Here is a 24,016-nt window from a genome sequence, read left to right as displayed (position 1 = left end):
TATGAATAATGTATTGGTAGTGAAATTAAACACTTATTTTAACTGCCCTCATGTATTGGTGAAAAAAATTCTAATTAGCACTTTAATATTAAAGCATGATTTCCCCCCACGCAATTCATTAATTAGCGGCCGATTAACCAGTATCAAGTTGGGCTATGGTCTCTTCTTCCTTTTTGCAACCTTAAATTGTGATTCTAATTTTACCTGAAATCTACACTACAGATCCCCAGGGAACAAGTTCCATCTAAATTAATCTTAATGAAGGCAATTAAAACAAATCAGACAAGTTAGAGATAATTACTGGATCAATAAAACCTCTCTGACCTAACCAATTCTGCACACCTTCAATAAATTAAACAGATACAGATTAAAAACAAAGTTAACCCATTTACGTCTAAAATTTTGCTGCTATTGAAAGAGAAAGAAATGAAAAATGAATCATTATCTTTCAGTTATTGACTAATCTACCTTAGTAATAGTTCAAGAAGAAATACTACAATTTAGGCCTTCATTGGAGCTTGTTAAATCAAGTATTTTTTCCCCCAATTCATTTTGTTCTTCATAATGATACCAATTCTTTACAATAATTATATTAGTTCTTTAATGTGATATATAACTTTTCAAATACTTGAAAATGGTTCTATCCGTATTCATTTAGAGCAGGGGTGTCAAACTGCCAGAGCGTCACGGAGAAACCGTGCCCATCCCATTGCCGGCAATGGGAAAAAGTTCCGATACGTCGCACGACGTCACGTGACATCGCGAGTTTAACATGTCTGATTTAGAAAAACTTACTGCTAAAAAGCCTATTCTTTAGGCTCTACCCCCGAGTTTTCCCATCCTGATAGCGGGGGGGGGGGAAGAAGAGTGGAAATGAGATACAGCTACAAACTATGTTCTGCTTCTAAATATGTGATAACAGCATAACTGTATGCATTCTGCATCGTCTATCTTTACAAGCCCCACCCTTGTAGGTATTACAAGCTGGCCCTTTCAACAAGACTTAGCTGCAAGAGTTCATAATGGTGATGGGAAGCTTAAGGAAAAAGAAAGGTGGTGAAAACGCCCGATCAGGCCACATCTGAAGTACACTGGTAACTGAAATAAGGTGGTATTAGTGGCAAGAAATGTAGACTGTAATGGACCACCCTCAGAATCTAATGGCAAAGCCCCTGTCAAACAATCCAGAACATTAAGAAAGGAGAGCAGCCCAGAGTGCTCACAATCAAGAGGCCCAGATTGCAGGCAGTTGGAGATGGCCTAGCCAGGTTGTCTTTCAGGGCAGCACAGTAAATGCTCAGAATACACCAGAGAGCTTACAAAGCAGTCCAGAGCACTAGCGTTCAAATTAGAAGTCCAAGGCACAAGCCACTACCATCCATTGTGCTGGCAACTTTAGGAAGCTCAAGGACATAAAACCAAGGCTAGGCTAAAAAAGCAATGGGGGATGTGGGGGGAGGGGGAGGGAATTGCTAGAATCTCCCATGTCCAAGCTGACAGATTTGTGATATCAAACTGCACATTCTTTCTCCTAGCACACAAGTAACTTGAGAATCTGAAGTTGGCTAGGAAGGGCAAAAAAAAAAAACTAGAAGAGAGGAAACCCATAGTAACTACGGAATATAGTGTAGATTATACAGTAAGAGTATAGAATAAGGTTTAGCCGCTGAGCCATTGTACCGCCCCCCCCAAGAGTGTACAATAAGAATATATAAGAAAACAGTACCAGAATCATTGGAATTAAGACACATTGGTTAAGGTTAAGGTAAATCAGAAGACCAGCATGGGTTAAAAGTGCCTAGAATAAATGAGACTAAACCTCTGGTTTAAGTGTGCATCTTTACAACAATATTGTAGATATAAAAATGCTTTGATTACAGAAATTGTCTTGCTTCTAGCCCAAATCTGTCATCTCAAAACTGTATAACACAAAAGAACTGCTACATTTTGGACCTCAGAAAAATGAGCATGTTCTAGCAACATGTTAGAATACTTTCTGAATACTTTATTGACAATCTTATTTTGTTACACACATTTGATAGCATTTCTTAGAAGATGAATGAGACAACTGCTTACACAATTAATTTTTACTTGGATAATGAGTGATGCTTCTTGACATTAAAATCAAAATGAAATAGCTAAAATGCTGTCTCCTTCCCTATGAAGTTGCCCTTAATTTAAGATTTCCTTTGAAGACTTTTCTGTGTGATCTCCTCAATTGCTGGCTATGGTGTTATCCTAATAGCCAAGGTGTTTTCCTCCTACAGAAATAAGACTTGAATCTTTTATTAGGTTTTAGAAAGCATTAAAAATATTTTAGTTCTTCATTGGTTATATATAATTTTAAATGCAACAATTATATTCTGCCTCTTCCTACTTCTAATCTACTGTATTATTTTTTTCTTTAATTTTTAAACAGCAATTTTCCTGAGGATTCTCCTATGGATGAAAAATAATGCAGCCATAATTTTATAAATAAATACTAAATCACTATTAGAAGAAAAGTTCATTAAAGCTTTACCAGGATTGCATGTGGTCTGTGGAGAAAGATAAAGGAAGACATATTGCAAATGCCTATTTTGTAGGTCAAATACTGAAGAAAGTGCAATCAACTTTTTATTGCCACATATTCTTTCAAAAAAGCACCCCAGGTATCAATAGTATACCACAAAATAAATTTTGAATCTGAGCATATCATCATCCATCCCCCATTTAAATAATTCTATGATGAATCTTCAGATCAATAATCAAATTAAGAGTGTCATGCACAGAAGAGACACTATGTAAATTCTCCCACAGAAGAGAATAACATACGCTCTGCTTATGATTTCAGTGTTAAGTGATCATGCCTTAGAAAAATTAGCTATGAAATAAAAAACCTGATATTATCCTAGATATAATCCTAAATAGTTCCTAGTATTTTTATGAGCTGTAAATGTTACTGCCTTGATTCAAAAATATATCCATTTACTAAAAAGATACTATCATGTTTTACTTTGCTACTTTGATGTCTGTAGGTAATTATATATTTAAAAAGTTCTCAACCCAATCACATGTGACCTTAAAAGACTTCCCAGTATTTAAGATAGCGAAGAAGGTGAAAGGGAAAATAAAGAGGGTAAAGTCTCTTCAGAAAATCAGATTATTATTCAAAGCCAGTATTACAGAAACTTGGCTTAAATCTAAGATGGAGAAGATGTAACAGAATGTCGGAATAGTTAAGAAGAAGGTTTAAGAAGATGGCTTTCAGATATTTTTATTAGAACAAAAAGATGCATAAAGTTTAGGAAAATAAATAGACAAACAGGAAAGTACAATCAATACATGTACTTTCAACTCCCATAAACCTGTATCTTTCTATCTTGTCTTGTAATGTGGAGCATTACATTCTTAGCTTATATTCACCATAGGGTTCTTAAAGAACCACAGTATGAAATTGATATTTGTTATTTATTTTGCAAGGTTTTTAAGCCACTAATTAACAACTCTTGAGGAGTGGACAGTTTCCATCATAAAATTTGATTAAAACAATTAACAAATAGGAGAAAAAGAAAAATGCAAAACAAAAACCAATCAACAAAACCAAAGACAACAAAGAAAATGAATACCACACTTAACAGGCCTGAATTGAAACTCCATTATTTGCCAGTGGTAGCAGTCATAACATTCCTGCCCCCGTGGCCTGTTTTCATGGGCATTCAAATAGGTCACCTTTAAATCACAGCAACGTTGTAATTAAAATGCTCATCTGAACTATTTGTCCATCTTTAGAAATGTATGAAAAGACAGCCTTAAAGTAAGAATGGTGGAACAGTAGTACATTGGGGAAACTGAAATGAAAACACACTTTGAAAGTAATGAAAAACTTCAGAAAAGAGATGTTAGCAAACATAAGTATAGTAAAAGGGCCATGTGAATCACTTGTGAGCAGAAACAATTAGATTTTACATTTACATAGAAGCTGCAAGCAAACAATCTTAAATTTTGCTTTTTAAATTTCACTGGAGAAATCTAGAAATAATTTGATTAAAAATGTATGCCTCACAAATCTATAAAACTTTAATAAAAGATTAATAAGAGTCAGAGTTACACATCTAAAAAAATTGGGCAATGTATATAAACTGTTGACTTAAAGCGGCAGCAAACTAGAGAATTATAAGCTCTAACAAAATTACATTTATTAATTAAATGTTTCAAGACTTTCAGTATATTTTTATTAAACAGTTTCTAAGAAATAGTTGAATCCCTATAAATATTTTCTTGGAGCTTAATTTGCTGCTTCTGTAGATGTACTTAGCGTAACAGTTAAGTACAGGGAGTCCTCAACTTCCGACTAATTGAGTCTGGAATCATGGTTGTAAGCCATGCCTGTCGTTAAGTGGGTCATAATGCGACCAACCTGATTTTACATTTTTTGCAGCAGTCATTAAGTGAATCAACTTGGACATTAAGTGAACCCATTATCTCTAATGGGTGTTTTTTGTCAGAAACCAGAAGTAAATGCTTGCTGTGTGTTTCAAAAGCAATCATGTGATTGGGGCAAGGCAGCCGTATAGAAGTACATGGGGGAGGGGTTCATCGTAATTTCAAACAGTTGCTAAGCGACCAGTTGTAAATTGAGAACTACCTGCATTCAATATTTGTAAACAACAAATATTTATTTATTTATTTATTTGTTTTTATAAACCGCCCTTCTCCCGAGGGACTCGGGGCGGTGTACAGAGTAAGGTAGGTATACAGATTGAACAATAGTGAAAAACAATAGTAAAAACAAACTGGGACCCCAATTAGAGCTATCAGGCCAGGCCGGACTGCTGGAACAGGTAAGTTTTTAAGTCGCGCCGGAAGGTGCGGAGGTCGGGGGCCATCCGGATTTCGGTTGGCAAGCAGTTCCAGAGGGCTGGCGCACCCACTGAGAATGCCCTCCCCCTGGGGGCCACCAGCCGACATTCCTTGAGCGGTGGCACCCTGAGGAGGCCCTCTCTGTGGGAGCGCACAGGACGGTGGGGTGCTGACATTGGCAGAAGGTGCTCCCGTAGGTAGTCCGGACCCATGCCATGTAGGGCTTTGTATGTCATTGTTAGCACCTTGAACTTCACACGGAAGGCAGCCGGAAGCCAGTGCAGCGCACGGAGGAGAGGTGTGATATGGGAGTATCGGGAGGCTCCCAAGAGTGTCCGTGCCGCTGCACTTTGCACCAGTTGAAGCTTCCGAGTGGATCTCAAGGGCAGCCCCATGTAGAGAGCGTTACAGTAGTCTAGGCGAGAGGTCACAAGGGCATGGGTGACTGTACGTAAGGCATCCAGGTCCAGATATGTATTTACTCTAAATACATATCTAGAGTAAATATGTATTTACTCTAGATCACGGGTCGGCTCTGGAGCCGCATGCGGCCCTTTCAGCCTTCTGCAGCTCTCATTTGCACAGAGACAGAGACAGGCACATGTGCTTCCCTTCTCTCTCTCTCTCTCTCTCTCTCTCTCTCTCTCTCTGTGTGTGTGTGTGTGTGTGTGTGTAAAAAAGAGAGTGGCCTCACGCTGATATCTGAGAAGCTGACAAGCTTATTGGGCGGGGCTCCTGCCTTTGCTGCGTCTCCACAGGAAGCAGCAAAAAGCAGGGCAGGACAGCCAGCCCAATAAGAATGTGTGTCAGCTTGTCTGAGAAAAGCATGAAGCCAGCTTGCCAGGTGAGCAGAAGATCAGAGAGGGAGGGAGGGAGGGAGGGAGGGAGAGAGAACTCATGCACAGCAGCCTGTATTTCTTTTTAATTAAACTCTTCAATCAAGTTCCCCCCCTCATGTTTGTGGCTCCAAGTGTTTTTTTTTCCCTCTAGGAAACAGGTCCAAGTGGCTCTTTGAGTGTTTATGGTTGCCGACCCCTGCTCTACATCAACTGGATTGACCGTGGCTGATGTCACTGTGCTTTTTAACATTTTTGCCGTACATTAAGTAAATAAAAATAAAATAAATCTCACTAACTTAACATATGCCAGAAATCTTCAGAAATGTCTCTATTCATAAAAAAAGTGATAATAAATGCTGCCCAATTTGTTTTTCTTGGTACAACAAGCTTAGTAGTTGTGTTCCAATTGTTTCTGGTGGTTGTGGCAAAATTTAAATAAAGATGCCACTCTCAGTAATTGGTGTTGTGTTATATCCTAACTGGAATTACTGGCTTGTTATTCTTCAATATTCGGTGCCAATCTCTGTTCCTGTGATCACTTTCTAATTACACACTTTCAGGGTAGTTAGAAAGCAGAAGTCAGGAATCCCAGCTTGAAGATAATGTTGACTACCATTCTGATAGTTTAATCATGTCTACTGGCAGAAACATCCCAATGAAGGGAACAGTTATAATACCGTATTTTCCAGCATATAAGACGACTGGGCGTATAAGACGACCTGGGCGTATAAGACGACTGCCCTGCCGGCTCCCGCCAGACTGCCCTGCCGGCTCCCGCCAGACTGCCCTGCCGGCTCCCGCCAGACGCCAGCCTGCCCTGCTTCCTACACAGTGAGAGGGGAGGGTGTGCCTTCCCGGGCTCCCTGATTTTCCAGCGTATAAGACGAAAAATCTTGAAAATCACGCTCTTCCCTCTTGAGGCAGCATCGGCAGAGCCGTCCGGCGTCGGACGGGAGCCGGCAGGGCAGTCCTGCGCACGCGCGCGCTCCCCGGCTGTTAAGAAGCACTCCTTAGCAGCCGGGGAGTGCGCGCGTGTGGAGGACTGCCCTGCCGGCTCCCGCCCGACGCCGGACGGCTCTGCCGATGCTGCTTCAAGAGGGAAGAGCGTGAGGCGCCTGCCATGGCTCCCCGAGGACTCCTTAGGAGCCGGGGAGCGCGTGCGTGCGCAGGACTGCCCTGCCGACTCCCGCCGGACGCCAGCCTGCCCTGCTTCCTCCAGTGAGAGGGGAGGGCATGCCTTCCCGGGCTCGCTGACTTGCAGCCAAGCCGGAGCCGAAAGGGGCTTTTCCTTCCACCCACCCTTTGGAATAGACACAAGAGCTCCCGGGGTCTGGCGTTTGCAAGGGGGAGGGGAAGGGGCTAAGAGGCTCTTGGGGGTGGGAAGGGAGAGTCACGTTGGAGGGGGGACTGGACTAAGGAGGCTTGAAGTTGCTTTGCAAGAACGGGGGCGCTCGATTGATTTATGTACTATTTTCCGGTGTATAAGACGACTGGACGTATAAGACCCCCCAACTTTTGAGATGATTTTCATGGGTTAAAAAGTCATCTTATATGCCAGAAAATACGGTACATCAAATTTAGCTAAAAAAAACCTACACGTCCTAGGCATACATGTTGCCATTCCAGTGACTGCAGCAAGTGCTAGCACATAGATAACTATTAAGTAATTTCTTTCCATAAAACTGTCAGTCCTCTCAGAACAACAAGAAATGCACATCAGTGCCCAGGTTCAACCAAATCAAATAAATGTGGATAGGTTTTAAATATTTAAAAAATTAAGTCCAGGAAACCTTTCTAAATAAATAATAAAATCTTCATCCTCCACACTACCTGAAAGGATGATGCCAGCTATTAATATTTAATTATATTTTTATTTCAAATGTAATTATGTAATACGTTTGAATGAAATAATTTCAGTTGTTACAAAAAGCAGGCTATTTTTCTGAAAAGCAGAGCTCCGTATTTTTTTTTTTTTTGCCTAACAAGTACTAATTCTTCCTTAGGCTTTAAGCCATACGATTAGATCAAAATTTATTTTGTCCATTGCACATTTTCAAATAATTAATGAACAAAAATAAGCTTGTCTACACAGTATATTATGTGTATCTGCCAGCCATGCTGACTAAGCCTTTGTTTCTCAAATAAAATTGTGGCAACCTTCACAGCAGGGAAGTTAAAACAGCAAGAGAAAAAGGTTTGATGGTGTGCCAACGTACAATGGAAGGGAATTCAATAACATGCTGCAGAGACAGTGAGCTTTTATCAGACACACTAAAAAGTGGTGGTAGTTACACGTCAATGCTAGACTGGAGTGTGTTACTGCAGAGTGCAACTGAGTGTTTTCCCCACAGGCAATACACTATTATTGACTCCCCCCCCATTAACATGGAGGGTGGGTATACATTTATTGAAGGTTCTAATGGAAGGCTGAGGGACTCCTATCCTGAGGCCAGAAGAGAAAGACAGCCTATCACGTCATGTAATGGTAGCCCATGTGTGACAGATCTGACCTACATTTCCCCCTTTCTTTTTCACAACAGCCTGTCACTGTTTTACAATGCTATATTTCAAGAGATATACAAAAGGTATACTGGAGCTGCTTGGTTAAATGAATTGCAGTTATAACTTGCTGAAAGCTAGCTGGCATCATACATGCCTTATGAAAAAATATATATATTCAAGAATAGTGCTTGATTTGTAAAAGGTGATAGAAAGGATCCAGGTCAATTATTGCAAAGCGTTCATAAAAAAAACATATGCTGCAGGATACCTTTGACATAAATTACTCAAACTAATTTAAAATGTAGCAGTGGGAATGTAACAAAGGGCGTGACTCTGGTAATTAAGAACATTTAGTGAAAATGCTTTAAATACTGTCAAATGAAGACTGGCTAAACGAAGTCATTATTATCTAAATTCTAATGCGTTACATTTAGAACAGTTACCACCTAACGCTTTGTCAAAAGTAATTTAAGGTCTTTAACTGCCTAATGCAGATGTGGCAATCAGTATAAATAATGCATCCAACTATGAAAGCAAGATAGAAGCAAATGAAATGTTTTGGTTGAACAAACAATATTTCAAAAACCAACATCAAACTACTCCCACACTTTCAACCACTGAGAGCTGCTGCTGCTGCTGCTGCTACTACAGCACTCCTCGGCAGGGACCTACCACGCCGCTGCAGGTCATACTCTTTTTTTGTCTCTTCATTTCCTAGAATTTTCCATGCTTGATCAATTTCGATGAACCTCTGCCTGCGTGCCTCTGCTTCTCCTGCTGGCACATCTGTGCTCTGTTTGTCTGGGTGATGCTGCCGGTCAAAAAAGGAAAGTGAAGAGATAGAAAAGAAAGGAGGGAAGGAAGAGAATCCACAATAAATAGGAGATCTATTTTGAGGTGCTTGGACACAAAATTAGAACCACAGTGCCATGGAAAAAAAAAACAAAGGGAACAATGCTGGCCAGAAGAGACTGCTGGCAGGGTAATTAGACCACTGCAGTAACAGCAAACACACCAGTGGCACAAATGTCACAATGTGCACTGACAGCATTTTCTGGATAATTTGCCAGTGGAATCCCTGGTCTTATGGACAATTTACCTAAGGAGAATGACTAATGCAGAGAGAAACAATTCACAAATTAATACAAAATGGAAGTAGAAGCTTACTATGTAATACAGATACTTACAACTTTGTTCAGTAAATATGAATTGCCAATCTTTATTTTCCATTTAAAACACTTGCTTACATTGGGAATAGGGAGTTGAAACGGTTAACAAAACACAGTTTGACACATACATAACGCTATTTTTGAACGGATAATTCATGTTAATGTATTCCAATCCAATGAATAAAAAGTCCAAATTATTAAAACTTATGGGTCAATGCACGTATTTTGTGTCTGATAATACAGCTAAGATACACGGTACAAATGCAAAATACAGATAGTCCTTGACTTATAGCAGTGGTGGCAAACCTTTTTGAGACCGAGTGCCCAAACTGCAACCCAAACCCCTTATTTATCGTTGGGTGCTGGATGGGCGTGGCCCACTGGGTGGGCGTGGCTGGCATGGGTGTGACCTACTGGGTGGGTGTGGCCAGCTCAACATCACTTGCGTCAGGGGCACTTTTTTGGAGCTGGGCAGGACTAGGGTGGATCTGAGGGTCGCCAGCAGAGGGGGGGATGGGACCGGGACGAGCATCGGGGTCATGGTCCACTGGAGGAGCCTCACTGATATTAAAGGGGGTGGGGAAGTGTGTGTGTGTGTGAGACAGAGACAGATTCCCCCTTTTGTAAGTTTGCTTACTTTGTAATGCTTTCCTTTCCTCACACTTCTGCTTCCCTGCTGGCTCAATCTCTCTTTCTCTCTGCTGCCCAGATCTACGGCTGCAGAGCAATTTCGCTCACCCTGTGGGGCAGAGTGAAATTGTTCTGCAGCCCTAGATCTAGGAAGCAGAAGCATTTTGCAGGCCTCCAATGCCTGGATCAGGCCGCTGGAGCATTGTAAAATCTCCCCACGGCCATGGGTGCGAGCTCCAGAGGCTTCAAAAATGCTTCTGCTGCCCAAATCTAGGGCTGCAGAGTGATTTCAGTCCCCCCCACGGCCGATTTGGAGGGAGGCAAGTGGCCACTATGCACCAGAAATCGGCCCTCTGCCACGACACACCAGGCAGCCATTCTCCGGAGGGAGGCGAGTGGGCGCTGTGCACCCGAAACTGGCTCTCTTCAGCGACGCGTCAGGCAGCCGTTCTCCAGAGGGAGGCGAGTGGCTGCTGTGCACCTGAAACTGGCTCTAATTGGTGACGTACCAGGCAGCCATTCTCCGGAGGGAGGTAAGCGGCCGCTGTGTGCCAGGCACGTCACCGAAGAGGGCGACGTGCACATCGGTCATTTGCCTCTCTCTGGAGGAGAACAGCTGCCTGGCACGTCGCCGAAGAGGGCCAGTTTCGTGTGCACAGCGGCTGCTCTCCTCCCTTCAGAGAACGGCTGCCAGGCCGCTGTTCCCCCCTGTATGGATTGTCTTGCCGCTTCCACCGTTTCCACCCCCTGCCGCCAATTGGAAAAGGCCTCTGCCTCACGGATCTCGGGCTGTACAGCGATTTTGTGGGGGGGCCCTGGCCGATCCAGGCGGCAGAGGCCTTTTTGAAGCCTCTGGAGCTCGCATCCATGGCTGTGGTGCCATTTTGTGGCACCTCCGCGGCCTGGATTGGTAGTGGGGAGAGCTTAAAATTGTTGTGCAGAGGTCTTTTGCAGGCCTCTGGAGCCTGGATCACGCCACGGGCGCAACGCACAATTGCTCCGTGGCCATGGATGCGAGCTCCAGAGGCTTTGAAAAGGCCTCTGCCACCCTGATCGGCCATCGGGGGGGGCACAAAATAGCTCCGGAGGCTTACCTGGATTCATGCTGCAGCTGCTTCAACCATCCAGTCTGGATCCACCCAGCTCTTGCAGCTGATCCCTGACTCTCAGTACAGAGAGAAAGAGAGCAAGAGCGCAGGAGCACATGGAGAGGGGGCGGGGCAGCCTGGCCCCACCTTCCTCTTGGGTGAAGGCACACGTGCCCACAGGGAAGGCTCAATCCCCCCAAATTGAACAACACCATAAAGGTTTAATATTAATCTGAGATGGTGCTTGTAAGCTGATTTATCTATCAATGGAAGATATATCAAGCACTCAAGCATTAAGAAAATACTTCCTTATTCCATGTCCAAAAAACCCAAATACTTCATTTCAGTTTTTTTTATACATGAAACATTGTACTCTTTATATCAAAAGCATTTTTGGCATTTCACTAGGTAAAACTGAATTAAACCATACCACACAGTATCACCAAGCAGCTGGAAATGGCTGGAATCCTCAATCCATTTAAAAATAACTGGTTTTATTTCACCTTATTTATTGAAGTAATTTAATGAATTTCTTTATAGTTTTCATTATTAATTTGCCTTTTGTTGATAGCCTCATAGAAAGATTGTAAATTTGTAAGGGTACAAATTTAATAAATTAAGAGTAATAAATCCATTTTATCAGGGATGGTTGCATTACCCATGTAAGTAATAATAAGATTTATTTGTATCTCTAAAGCAGACATGATTGCCGGTAATGGGGTGGGCACGGTTTCCTGGTGACACATCCGGCCCATAGGCCGGCAGTTTGACACCCCGGCTCTAAAATATCATCATAAGAACACTGATTAATAAACATACTATAAGTAGTTCTCCACTTATTACTACAATTAGGAGTGGAATTTCACTTGATGAGCAAAGCAGTTGCTAAGCAAGACATCACATGCTTTGCTCAAAAGCCGCAATCCTGGCATACCTGGTTGTAGTCCTTAAGCAAGAAATGTGTCACATTAAATGGATGGAGTGCCAGGTAAAGGGCATGGGGTTCTTCAAGGGCTGAGGGAAGCAGTGCACAAGTTTGGGGGCTGCTTGCAATGAGGTACTAAGCATCAATCACCCCAGTACAGCCTAGCAATGCAAACAAAGCTGCCAAACCTCCAGAAGCCTCAGCCATCACACAACCCAGCAGCACTTACAACTGCATGGCTGTTACAACTGCCCCCACTCACCTATCTCTTCTCCTAATCTATGCTCCTTTGGCCACACTGCTCAGTGACAGCGGTGCCAGGTTGGGGGCTGAAGTAGGCTGAAGTAGAGGCCTGAAGCCTTCAACGATCTAGGCTGGGTGAGCTGTCAGCAACTGGAGAAAAACTTGGAAGGTAAGTGAAACATTGTAGATCCTCTGAAATGCAGGGCAATGGAGGCAACTGGGGCTTTGTGGAATGGTGCTGAAGTGGTGCAGTGTGGGGCTTGAAGCAGCATTTCGCAATGGCAGCCCTGGGGATGAAGCAGAGGCCTAGAGGAAGTGGCAGAAGGCCGCTGAAGGTCTGGCCCTCTTCTGCTCCAGCTGACAAGGACAAAGGGGCATAGATTGGGGAGAGTTGGCAAGTGGCCTTTGAACTATGGTGCTGGAGAAGACTCCTGCGAGTCCCTTGGACTGCCAGGCGATCAAACCGGTCAGTCCTAGAGGAGATCAACCCTGACTGCTCTTTAGAAGGCCAGATCCTGAAGTTGAAGCTCAAATACTTTGGCCACCTAATGAGAAGGAAGGACTCACTGGAGAAGAGCCTAATGCTGGGAAAGACTGAGGGCAAGAGACGAAGGGGACGACAGAGAATGAGGTGGCTGGATGGAGTCACTGAAGCAGTAGGCATGAGCCTAAATGTACTCCAGAAGATGCTAGAGGACAGGAAGGCCTGGAGGAACATTGTCCATGGGGTTGCAATGGGTTGGACATGACTTTGTAACTAACAACAACAACAAGCCAAGTGGAAGAGTTGCAGCAACCCAGAGATTGTAACTGCATGTGGGCTACCAAGTGCCCAAATTTTGATCATAGGACCACAGGTTGCTGAATGAACGAGTTGAGGACTACCTATAGTTCCATACCTGAAATAGTAAAATTGCAATGAAGTAGCATATCATTAATGAATGCAGATAATACGTTAGTAACATTATTTTTTCATTAACTACTTCTGAAAACAAAGGAACTGTATTACTGAAAATGAAACTAGAAAGGGTGCCACAATGAAACTACAAAACAATAATGGAATGGGTTTGTAACAGATTTAAATTGCTAATAAATGGAAAGGTCTGATATCTAATTATTAACTGATTGCTTCAAATACTGAATTATTTTTAGGGAAAAGAGCAAAATTATAATATTTCTGATACTGTTATATGTACATAAATATTTCATTTAACACACTATGTTTTAATTTTTTAAAAAAATAGTTTTAGTAACATAAACCATAGTAATCTATTGTTTTCACTATTTATATTTTTGAGGCAATACACCTAATCTTATTTTAGGTCACATGGATTCCCCATCTACCCAGCCCACAACTGTCTTCCTACCAATTGATTCCATATTGTTGTAGTAATTTTTATGTAATGTTTTTATTTGATAAATATGTTAAGCCTTGTTAAAACAAACAAACAAAAATCTATTATTCGCTATAGGAGTGTGAACAGAGGATAATTGCCCACATCTCATCCTAGACTGAGGCTAGTTGAAATATCCGATCTGCAACTCAACTATTATTTTAAGGGAGAGTGCAGTGCTAATCCTGCCACTTTGGATGGCTATTAAGAAAAAAAAAAACAACCTAGTAAGCTGCTCCCCACTGCCGTTACCAGGAGCTGCCCTTGCCCAGGGTGAAACTCCTGGACCTATACAGGGAGATGGACAGCCTGGCTGGCTGCTAAAGACCTAAAGGTCTTTGGGGTTATGTGACACTTCTTCCAACCAGCTTTGCCAGCTGCCTTGCACAAGAGGTTTAGGTGGCCTCTCCAGAAGCGAGTCTTCAAGAATACGATTGTTCTTTGATTTATAGTATTTTAATCTCATTGGAATCAAATGACTCTTTGAGGCTAATATAAGAAAAACATTTTTGAAATCCATGGTAGGCATACAAATTAAATAATACAGGTAGTCATCAAATTATTACTGTTCATTTAACAATGGTTTGAATTTAAGGTAGTCTTGGAAACAAGTGACTTACAACCCATCCTCAGAGTTACAACTGTCACATCATCTCTGTGGTCCTACGATCACAACTCGGGCGGTTGCCATCCAGTTTGCATTTTTGACGGTTGCAGCACCTTGAAATCACAATAGTGATTTGTAACCTTACCAGCTGGCTTCCAACAAGCAAACCCAATTAGGGAAGCAGGATTTGCTTAATGACCACAATAAGAATGGCTGTAAAATCCAGCCATTTAACTGACTGGATGACTCATTTAACGACCACATCACTTAGTAAGCAAAATTCTGGTCCCAATTGTAGCCGTAAGTTGAGGACTACATGTTGTTGTTGTTGTTAGTTGCGAAGTCGTGTCCGACCCATCGCGACCCTATGGACAACGTTCCTCCAGGCCTTCCTGTCCTCTACCATCTTCTGGAGTCCATTTAAGCTCACGCCTACTGCTTCAGTGACTCCATCCAGCCACCTCATTCTCTGTCGTCCCCTTCTTCTATTGCCCTCAATCTTTCCCAGCATTAGGCTCTTAGGAGGACTACATGTAACCTACATAAAATTCAGATTTTAATTTAATTTAATTCAGGGTGGATTTGATTTAAAACAAGATTTAAATCATGATTTAAATCAATAGTAAAAAGGCTTAATTTAAATCAACTCAATTTAAATTATAATTTTTAAAGAGCAGCTGTCATCTCTGTCCCGCAGCGGCTCCTCTCAGTTTAATGGGACGGCCGGTGATGCGGCAGTGACACAGTAAAGTGAAGGACGTGGCAGGCAGCAGGTGAGTGGATGCCCGCTAACAGGCGCTGCCATGATGGATCTGAAATGGCAGGGGCTCTTTAAATGGAAAGACTCATTCTTGCTGAGAGTTAGAATCTTTAATATTATTATTTGCAAACAAAATGAAGGTTTCCTATTTAGAATAATAAGCTGTCAGGTTAGTAAAACAGTGATATCAGAACCTATTTTAGGTTAATAGGTTAATCACACATAGTTAGATAACTACTTAAATTCTTTTATTTAATTAAAACACTTAAGAGCCTGGTACAGATGCATTTCTCTTAAAAAAAATCATAGAGTTTGTAATGTAAATAGATTTGCAAAACAATGGGATAAAGAAATATTCTGAACTTTGTTTTTATGATTTATCTCATGGTTACTGTGAAACTGTGTGAATGCATCAATACAGCGCATGTTCTCACTTGCAGAGCTTGGATTCATTGAAGGAGTTTACCAAAAATGTAAATATTGCAGGATATTCAGCCTCATGCTACATAACACAGCTCCATTTCATGCTGAATAAACTAAATTATCTTAAATAGAAAACTATATTTAGATACCTCCAGAAGCATTTTATTAAAATAAATTTGATAAAAATCAAAAAAATCCAATTTAAATAAAAAAAAATCCTATTTTTTTATTTATCCACCCTGATTTAATTTGAACATTGGGCCCTGTCCAACAAGATGCAATTCAGTGGTGAGAACTTAGACAGGAAAAACCAAAAGCACAGATATGGAATAGATAACAGCTGGCTCAACAGTGGTAACTGTGGGATGGATCTTGATGGGCTACCTTTTAAGTACGAGTTAGCAGTGTGCTGCAGCAGCCAGAAGATGCAGTGCTAGGCTGCATCAACAAAGAGACAGCACTCAAGATCATAAAAAGTGATAGCACCATCTATACTGCCCTAGTGAAGCCACACTTGGAATATTGTGTCCAGTTCTGGCTGCCACGATTCCAAAAAGATGCTGAAACTCTCGAAAAACTGCAGAGAAGAGCAACAAAGATGGCGAGCAGTCTGGGTGCTAATGTGCTAATGGCTAAAGGAACTAGGTATGTTCCCTAACTAGGTACGCCTAGCCTAATGAAGAGAAGAATTAGGGTAACATAACTGTCATGTTGTTCCTACTGGCATAGGGGCTGGACCAGAGAAGAGGGGGTAGACCTATTCTCCAAAGCACCTGAAGGCATGACAAGAAGTAACAGGTGAAAGCTCGTTAAAGAGAAATCCAAACTGGAACTAAGGAAATTTTTCCTGACAGTGAGAACAATTAATCAATGGAACAGCTTGCCTCTTGGAGTTATGCATATTCCATCACTGGTGACTTTCAAGAAAAGACTGGACAACCTTTTGTCCAAAATAATGTAAGTGTCAGGTCCCCAAATCCTTATTGTTTTCCCTGCATATGTGCTCTTGTTTGGGATCTGCCATTCTGCTGGGAGGGTGGAGGGTTTTGCTTTCACTTGGGACAACTTTCGCTTTCTACTTTTCCTCTCCCGCCTCTGTCCACTTGAGGAAAGAATGTGTCTCCCTTATCAGGGAGATAGCTACAGAGAAATGAACCTGGAGAAAACCTTGGGATGCGTGCCAACTGTGCCAATGTGGATTGGCTGGGTTTCAAATGGACACTACGGTGGGAGAGAGAGATTGCTTTTTTAACTATACCATTTAAGTGGGATTTTCCCCAGATCTTGCCTTGACTTCCCTACTGTCATTAGTAAAGGTAAAGGTGTGCTAGTCGTTTCTGACTCTAGGGGCTGGTGCTCATCTCCGTTTCAAAGCCGAAAAGCCAACACTTGTCTGAGGACGTCTCCGTGGTCATGTGGCCGGCATGACTAGACACCAAAGGCGCACCGAACGCTGTTACCTTCCCACCGTAGTGGTCCCTATTTTTCTACTTGCATTTTTACGTGCTTTCGAACTGCTAGGTTGGCAGAAGCTGGGACGAGTAACAGGCGCTCACTCTGTTACGCGGCACTCGGGATTTGACCCGCCAAACTGCCGACCTTTTGCTCGACAAGCTCAGCATCCCAACCCACTGAGCCACTGCGTCATTAGCTCCTAATAAAAGTTCCTTTTGAGACAATACCTGTTTCAAGGGTTCTGCTTTCTTGGGTGATTAGCTGAGGTGGGTCCTTACAGTAAGGTCTCCTGCCTTGGGCAGAGGATTGGACTAGAAGACTTCCAAGGTCCCTTCCAGCCCTATCATTCTATGATTCTATCTGCCCAATCAGATTAGAGTGCCCTCTGGAATAATTCTGTTTTGTAATTCAGGGGAGGAAATGGTCTGATATCCACAGGGAGATTGTTCTAAAGAACTGACTTAACAGCACTTCCTGTTCTCAACTCCCTTTATCTCCTGAAAGTGAGATATTCTAACAGGGCCAACTCTGGTTGGAGAAATCAGTCGTCTTGGGTACCCAGATATTCAGCTATAAAATCTTTGCCTCAGTCAGCTTACTTCTAGTTGGGGGAAGAGTTCAGATCTCATTATTCCCAGCCCATCATTCCCATACTATGTATGATGAAACCTAGATCCTTGACCTTCTAGAGTTCAACGAGATAGGAATGAAAAAAATGAAAAGAGAGGATAAAACGAAGTCCCACTGTTTTGGATTAAAATATAATTCTTTCAATACAATAGTTGTTTTCCTGCTTTCTATTTTTGTTTTTTTTATTTTTAGCATTATGAAATAAAAAAATCATAGAGACTTTGTCACTTAGCTCAAAGACTCAAAAAGATCTCTAAAATCCTTAAACATTTTTAACATACAACAAGCAATCCTTTCATATTGAGATTCAATGAGTAAAATAAGAAAATACTTCACAGCCAAGCTTCATACTTAAATCTAAGTAAATATACAAGTCAAAGTATCAAAAGTTTCCAGATGGCTACTTAATGAGTACAGACTACTGAATCTGCTCTTAGATTTATATGCCTTGTGCAGAAACAACTGACCTTTGTTAACTAAAAATTGATAATTGATAAATTGGTTATTATTAAATAATAATTCCTCTAGGACCAAAGATTTAGTCATTTCCTGCAGATGCCGCCCAATTATTAACTAAAATGATATGAATCCGGAGGATGTGATAAAGTTGAAAGAACTGCACATCAATTAGAAATCAGATGTTTACTTTTACCAAGGAAAGCAAATATAAGCTGACTGGACAAACAAAGAAATGTGAATATGCACCCCTCCCCCCCACAAAAGATAGTATATAAACACAGAATGAAAAAGAACAGTTTATTTGATATGGAAACCTCTACTGATCCAAGACCCACATCGCATGACATTTTGTTCATTGTATTTGTGCCTATAATCTGAAATCAGAGTGTTGCTATACACAACACAAGTTCCCAGAATGGCCAGTATTTCGTTGGAGCCAAAATGAGGAGAAAGGAATTACATTCAGGGAACTTCTGAACGGAATTCAAAGGATTTTATTTTGCTCTGAAAAAAAGGAAGAAGGACGTAAGGATTGAGAACCAGGCTATAAGTGGGAGACTGAATTCTAGGCCTGCCATTACCATGAAAGCCAACTGGGTGACCTTAGACCAGACATATCAAACACAAGGCCCGGGGGCCAGATCCGGTCCGCAAAGTGGTTTCATGTGGCCTGCGAAGCCATCCTGGAAACAGTGAGGGAACGGCCCCCACTGCCTTGGCCCTGGCCCAGAGACCCTCAGATCTGTCCCACTCCTGCCCAGGCCCCCATAGGCACCCTTGATGCCAATGATATAGAGCTGGCCACGCCCACCCAGTAGGCCATACCGCACTCTAGCCACGCCCACCCTGGCCATACCCACCCGGCCCCCTGAGGGCAACCACAATGCTGATGCGGCCCTCAGTGAAATTGAGTTTGACACCCCTGCCTTAGACCAGTCACTCTCTTTCAGCCCAACTCACTCCACAGATATGCTGTTATGGGAAAAATAGGAGAAGGAAGGTGTGTTGGATATGTTCGCCTTGAGTAAAGAAAAGAAATAGCAGGAATGACTGACTGACTGAATATATGAGTTTCCCCAATTCCTGTTCAGTTTTCTCCATCATCTACTTTTTCATGAATATGTGCCCAGTACTTCAGAGCTGAAAGTCCTTACCTCTATGATTATTAAATCTAAGAGAATAATTCTATTCATAGGATTTCTGGATTCAAGTCAAATTCTTCATTTGAGGTTTTGTCCTGTATTTTGTAAAGGCTCAAGATAATTATAAACAAAACTTTGTTGTGGAAAATTCAAGAAAAAGAAACCCAAATAATGAGGAAGCAACGATTTCTATAGAAGTTGAAATCTTCAACTTGAGTTTCTCATCCTACAGCAGGGGAAATCCAAGGAATCTGATTTCTTGGCAATTTGGGGGGAACCTAAGCAGGTCTTTAATAGTGTATACATGGGATTCTTTCTGTTGTTGAGCAAAACAGCTGCAGACCTTGGGAAGTCCATTATTAAGAAGATGGAACACTGGTGTGTTCACAACGAGCATGAAGTGTGTAAGTGTGTGTGTGTGTGTGTGTGCGTGTGTGTGTGTGTGTAACAACTCTTCATAAAATAATTACCAGTTAAAATATAACTGGTGAAATGGAAAAACACCAATGAAAAGGAAAAATATCAGGTAAGTAACTGTTCCCTGGAAAGTAATGGAGGGAAATGATGGAGCACATGAGCTAAACACCTGCTCCTAATTTTACTTCTAACAAAATCCATGGGAGATCCTCAACACATCAGAGGATAGTTCTTTGATGAAAAAACCCTCATCCATTTGAGATCTTTTAGTTTGGTTACTATACAGACTTAATGACTTGCACATAAAAGGTCTTGTACAACAGCTAGCTCTTTGCTCTGTGGCCTACATGGTTCACCAGGTACTAATTAGATAGCATGCTCTGTCAACACTTCAATGCTTTTCTTCTATTAATTGATCTTTCTGCCAAATTAATGGCATGGCTGTACCAGTTATGAATTTCCCCAGCCTTTTTACCTGTGAAATACGCAGAAGCAAGAAAAATGTCAAAAGATCCCAAGTTATCTGCTCTTATTCAATATTTCAGCACAACATGAAAAAAACTATGCTAAAAGTTTGATTGTATCTACTCATCTTTTGACTCATTTGATACTAAAAAAAAAACTCGTGTCCTCAAAATAACTCTAAATTGTACCAAAACATGAAACTGATAAAATTAGGAGCAATGGTTATAGTCATGATGGATAAATAAGAGGCACGTATTTATAAAAGTAAAGATTTAATGCTAATGGCTTAAAAACTAAGACATTCTCTTAGCCTAAGAAAGTCCAAGAGTAGAAAATTCTTAAGAGAGTAGAAGAGGAAAAAAAGTGGGAAAGATAGATTATATTAAGCTCTGATTAATTAAAAAGGAAATTAACCCTAAGTGTGACACAGTTCTAATTAGCAGGGCACAATCACCTATCCCAGTTGTTTAATAAGAGGAGTTTACACATATATGTGAAATTTTTACATTTGGTCTCAGGGGAAAGAATAGAATTTCTTCAAGTTGCTACTTTAAAAGGAAAAAAAAAGATACATATCAAAAAAAATGCTACAAGCAGTTATTCAATGCATATTTAAAAAGTGTTACTATACACTGCCCTTACATGTATTCAACTTGCAAATATTTAAAAGTTATTGTTTTTATTATACTATGTTTAACTTATTTAATGCAAAAAAGTTGCATAACTGCTTATAAACTTTGCAAATAAATCTTTAAGTGATATAATAAACACAAGATTACAAATAATTAAAAGATACGGTTCATCCATTTTTAAACTGCATTACGAAAAAAAGTAAAATATCAAAGATAAAGGACTAGTAACAAATATAGCACACTACTGCCACCTAATGTATTCTGACATACTACATTCAAAGACTTTCTTCACACTGTTTAAAAAATATTGATGATATGTAACTATTTTTACTATTTTTCATTATTGTGTGCATAATTCTTTTTCAAACTGCAAACTAGGAAAAAAGACCCCAAACTATAGATCAATTAACTGTTTTAATTTGCAACTTGTATTCCTATTTTTTCCAAAAACTCTAGCACAAAACAGATATAGAGCCTTACTGGTAAAATGAGATTCAATTATTTCTATAAACATTGAATGGATACACATCCTTTACGCTTCTTTCAATAAATCAGTTTTGCATTAAGAAATATGATAACTCCAAATTATAAATAAAATTTAAAAATAATAATGAAGACTACAATGCAGCTTACAAGATTTGGTAAAGCAACTTTGCTGATACGTACATTGCCTCTAGTAATCCATAGTGATTCTGTGAAAGCTATATCCAGAATGAAAACTCACTTTTTTTTCTGAGGTCCCATGTTCATGTCTTCCATCTATGCTGTCTAATATATCCTAAGCTTCCCAATTTAGACTCCCTTTGCTCCATGGAAAGATTTTCTATTCATGCTCTGGGGCCTGCAAATATTGATTGCAATTTATATAAATTGCAAATATAAACCTATATCCTTTTTACTGGATTCACCTTTGTTACACTATCCAAGTTTTATATCAACAGACAAGTTGTATTCATTGCGTCAATATACTAATTACACTTTTAACAATGGCTCTCTAAACTTAAAATGCTAAACCAACATTTTAAGAGCAAAAATAAAATATTACTATTAATAAATACCAGTTTGGGCAACAGGAAGATCAGCAGAGAAAAATATAAAGTTAAATGTGAGCTTTCCTTCCAACATATTCTCTAAATGCTTAAATAAAACGCCGTAGGAAGTCCTGGGGTATTTTATCCATATGTTTTAAAATAAAAATAGGATTTGAGCATAAAACTTCCATTTGTATCTTCAAGATAGCTATTCATTTTAAAAACTGAACATGCTACCATCAACTTTAGTCAAATATTACCAATCCACATCTTGGACTTTTTTGGTTGAACACATGAATTTTAATGGAATAGACTGTTTAACGTGATTGCTTTTAAAATAAGTAAATAACTAAATATTTACAAGAGCAATAATGCAAATATATTCAAGAACCTAAATAAAATCCAAGCTGAACAATACTGAGGCAATTTTTAAATCCATATTTTTGAATCAATAAAAATTGTTTTTTGAAAAAAAAGTTAATTACAAATTACTGCAGTAATTCCTCATTTAAAGTTTTGCTTTAATTGCTACATCAATTCAACATTGCCACTTTTCACAATGATATTTGCTGACTGCTCTGCACTGAAAGTTCATGCTACTCCATAGACCAATATAGTACTAGCATCTAGCATTTTTATGACTTGTGGATTTATATACTTTCTTCTTAAGAGGTATCAAGAAGCAATTTTGTTCTCTGTTCTCTCAATTGTTTGCTTAGAACTATAGGAGTTAATCATGAGATTAAAAAGGAATGGAAAATCTAACCTAGATCAATAGGGAAGAGTGAATATTAATTTAACAGAAGAGAGTTCTGGGGAAGAGGTACTGAAAGAATATTAATGTGTTGCATAAAGCTTCCAGCAACCTTGCCAAGTAATGCTTGCAAGTACTTTCTGCAGAGCTAAAATAATGGAAGAGTTCATTATAAATAAAGATGGGAAAGTCTATCCACACAGCAAAGACCCCTATCTATCTTTTATCTAAGGATCTGCAGTTCAGTGGCTTTTTCTGCTATATAAGAGGAAGTGAAACCAGCATCCTTATCAGGCTATCTATCTTTGTTCAGTGGTTGTTTTTTGAGCTGCAAATGTAATAACAATTCATTAAACTTGTATATCATCCAATTCTTGATGACTGGGTAGCTAAAAAAAACCTTACTATTATAAAAATACTCTTTAAATTTGCAAAAATTCTAAATTTGTCATCTGCTTCAGGTGCTATGGAGCTCTGTGTTATCCTAGGCTGGAAAACTGTTAAATCTGTCCACCTTGATGATTCATAGCTAAATAAATTATAACCATATTGGACAGCTTCATATGCACATCTGTGGGTTTAGGCTACTTCATATACTTCAGCTGAAATATTAATGAGTTTATTAATTTATTAAATTTGAACTCCACAACTTTGGATGATATAAAATAAAAACATTACAATAAAAAGGTAAAAAAAACCTGCAGGCATCCAGAAGAAAATCATCCAATCTAAAAACAATGCATTAAACAGGACCAGCCAGTATATCCTGAAGCCCGGGAAAGGAACCAAGAGTTCAAAGTTCTCTTCAACATATTTGGGGAGGGGGGGGGAATGTCCGATGGATCTCAGGGGGAATATTATTCTGCTTCCTAGGTTCCATCAAATAACATTCCTTAATGGAGAGGACCGGCATATATTATCACATATGCCAACTATATGTGATAATACAGGGAAGACAAACTATTGAAGACAGACAGTCCCTTAGATAAATAGGTTGACATCTTGAATCACAACTGGAAATCTATAGGTAACCAGTGTACACAACATACCCATAATTGCCCACTGCATTATGGAGCAGTTACTGCTTCAGGATATCATCCTCGTATTAATGCTACTTGACCTCAAACTAACAGTTAACCACATCTAGTACTCTCATGGAATTGTTAAAGAGAAGAGGGCAAGTGTTATTCAGCCCTGAGATACCCTACACATTAGGTGGTTTGATCTCTCCTTGCTCTCAGCACCAACTGGACTCAACCTTAGAGAAAGATATATATATTATAATAAACTCTTCTAAGTCCCACAAGTAGCCAGAAGGATACCATGAGTAATGGTACTGAAAGCTGCTGGGATTAACCTATCCCAGTTTTGCCAGAAGTCATTGACAAGTAGGGCCACTGCTGTCTTAGTGTTGGCCTGAAACCTGAATGAAAGGGATCGATCCTTTTGGGTTGCTCTGTATCTGCAACGGCCGACTAGCTTTTCAACAACCTCCCCCAAAAGGTTGAAAATTGTCTAGTACTGTTGTGTCCACTGAAATGCTCACTGCCTCCTTCAAAGCAGCAAACCTACCATTTATTAATAAATAACATGGATTTAATGAACAGGT

At 40.2% G+C, this 24,016-nt stretch overlaps 1 protein-coding gene and 1 long non-coding RNA gene across 2 annotated transcripts in view; one reads left to right on the top strand and one right to left on the bottom strand.

The window, feature by feature from the left end:
• Positions 1-24,016, bottom strand: part of DNAJC24 (DnaJ heat shock protein family (Hsp40) member C24) — a 55,237-nt gene that overhangs the window by 5,343 nt on the left and 25,878 nt on the right. The window contains exon 3 of the mRNA XM_081312968.1: positions 8,856-8,994. Coding sequence (XP_081169094.1) covers positions 8,856-8,994 — 139 coding nt within the window. The remainder of the gene's footprint in view (positions 1-8,855; positions 8,995-24,016) is intronic.
• Positions 1,074-6,259, top strand: LOC308659399. Its single transcript, XR_014024521.1, has 3 exons — positions 1,074-1,094; positions 2,420-2,651; positions 5,833-6,259. It is a non-coding gene; the product is annotated as an uncharacterized lncRNA (long non-coding RNA).

This window comes from Vipera berus, assembly GCF_964194415.1.
Source record: "Vipera berus genome assembly, chromosome: 1".
Lineage (NCBI taxonomy): Eukaryota > Metazoa > Chordata > Lepidosauria > Squamata > Viperidae > Vipera > Vipera berus.
The sequence above is the reverse complement of the archived record's forward strand: the minus strand, read 5'-3'. Positions and strand labels throughout refer to the sequence as shown.